The 634-nt window shown below is 71.9% G+C and overlaps 1 protein-coding gene across 1 annotated transcript in view; it reads right to left on the reverse strand.

Moving 5' to 3' along the window:
• LOC103262928 (cytochrome P450 26B1) overlaps positions 1–629 on the reverse strand; it is an 11,663-nt gene extending 11,034 nt beyond the window's left edge. The window contains exon 1 of the mRNA XM_008060604.1: positions 369–629. Within this exon, the coding sequence (XP_008058795.1) occupies positions 369–479 (111 nt within the window). The 5' untranslated portion in view covers positions 480–629. The remainder of the gene's footprint in view (positions 1–368) is intronic.
• Positions 630–634: the final 5 nt, after the last annotated feature.

A 634-nucleotide genomic window follows, 5' to 3' on the forward strand; every position in this document is an offset into this window, starting at 1 on the left:
GGGATTCCCGGGGGAAACTTGGCGAAAGGGGGGACGCCGGCCAAGGGTGCCGCCCCCTCGTTTTCCGGTGCTCCGGAGCCCGGCAAGGACGGGCGGCGAGCACGCCGGACCCCGAACGTTGCAGCGCGGTCCGAGGCGCCGTGGGGCCCGGTGGTGCCCACGGCGCGGGAGGTCAACGGGAGCCCGAGAGGAGGCCGGTGCGGGCCCTGGATCCGGGCTCGAGGCCGTGTAGGCGGGGAGCGGTGGGGTCCTCAAACACGGCGTGCAGAGCGGGACGCGGACTCGGGAGGGGACATTCGCGGGCTCCGCGCTCTCACCCCGAGGTGGGGGTGGGGTGGTGCACGGGAGAGGAGGGCCAGCGGTCTCACCTTGCGCTTGTTGCGGTGGATGTCGCCGATGGAGTTGGACACCGTGTTGGGGCCCAGCAGCATGCGCGTGCTGCGAGGCCACTCGGTGCTCACGAGGTGGTGCTCGCCCATGAGGATCTTGCGCACGTTCTCCGCGCCGGTCACGCGGATCAGCGGCCTCCCCAGCAAGTGCGTCTTGAACACGTTGCCGTACTTCTCCCTCCGCGACGACTGGAAGCCGGAGCCCTGCGGGAGCCGCACGAGGGACCGCTCTCAGGGCGCCGCCG

Source organism: Carlito syrichta, unplaced genomic scaffold (assembly GCF_000164805.1).
Source record: "Carlito syrichta isolate Samal-C Ts95f unplaced genomic scaffold, Tarsius_syrichta-2.0.1 Scaffold92612, whole genome shotgun sequence".
Classification (NCBI taxonomy): domain Eukaryota; kingdom Metazoa; phylum Chordata; class Mammalia; order Primates; family Tarsiidae; genus Carlito; species Carlito syrichta.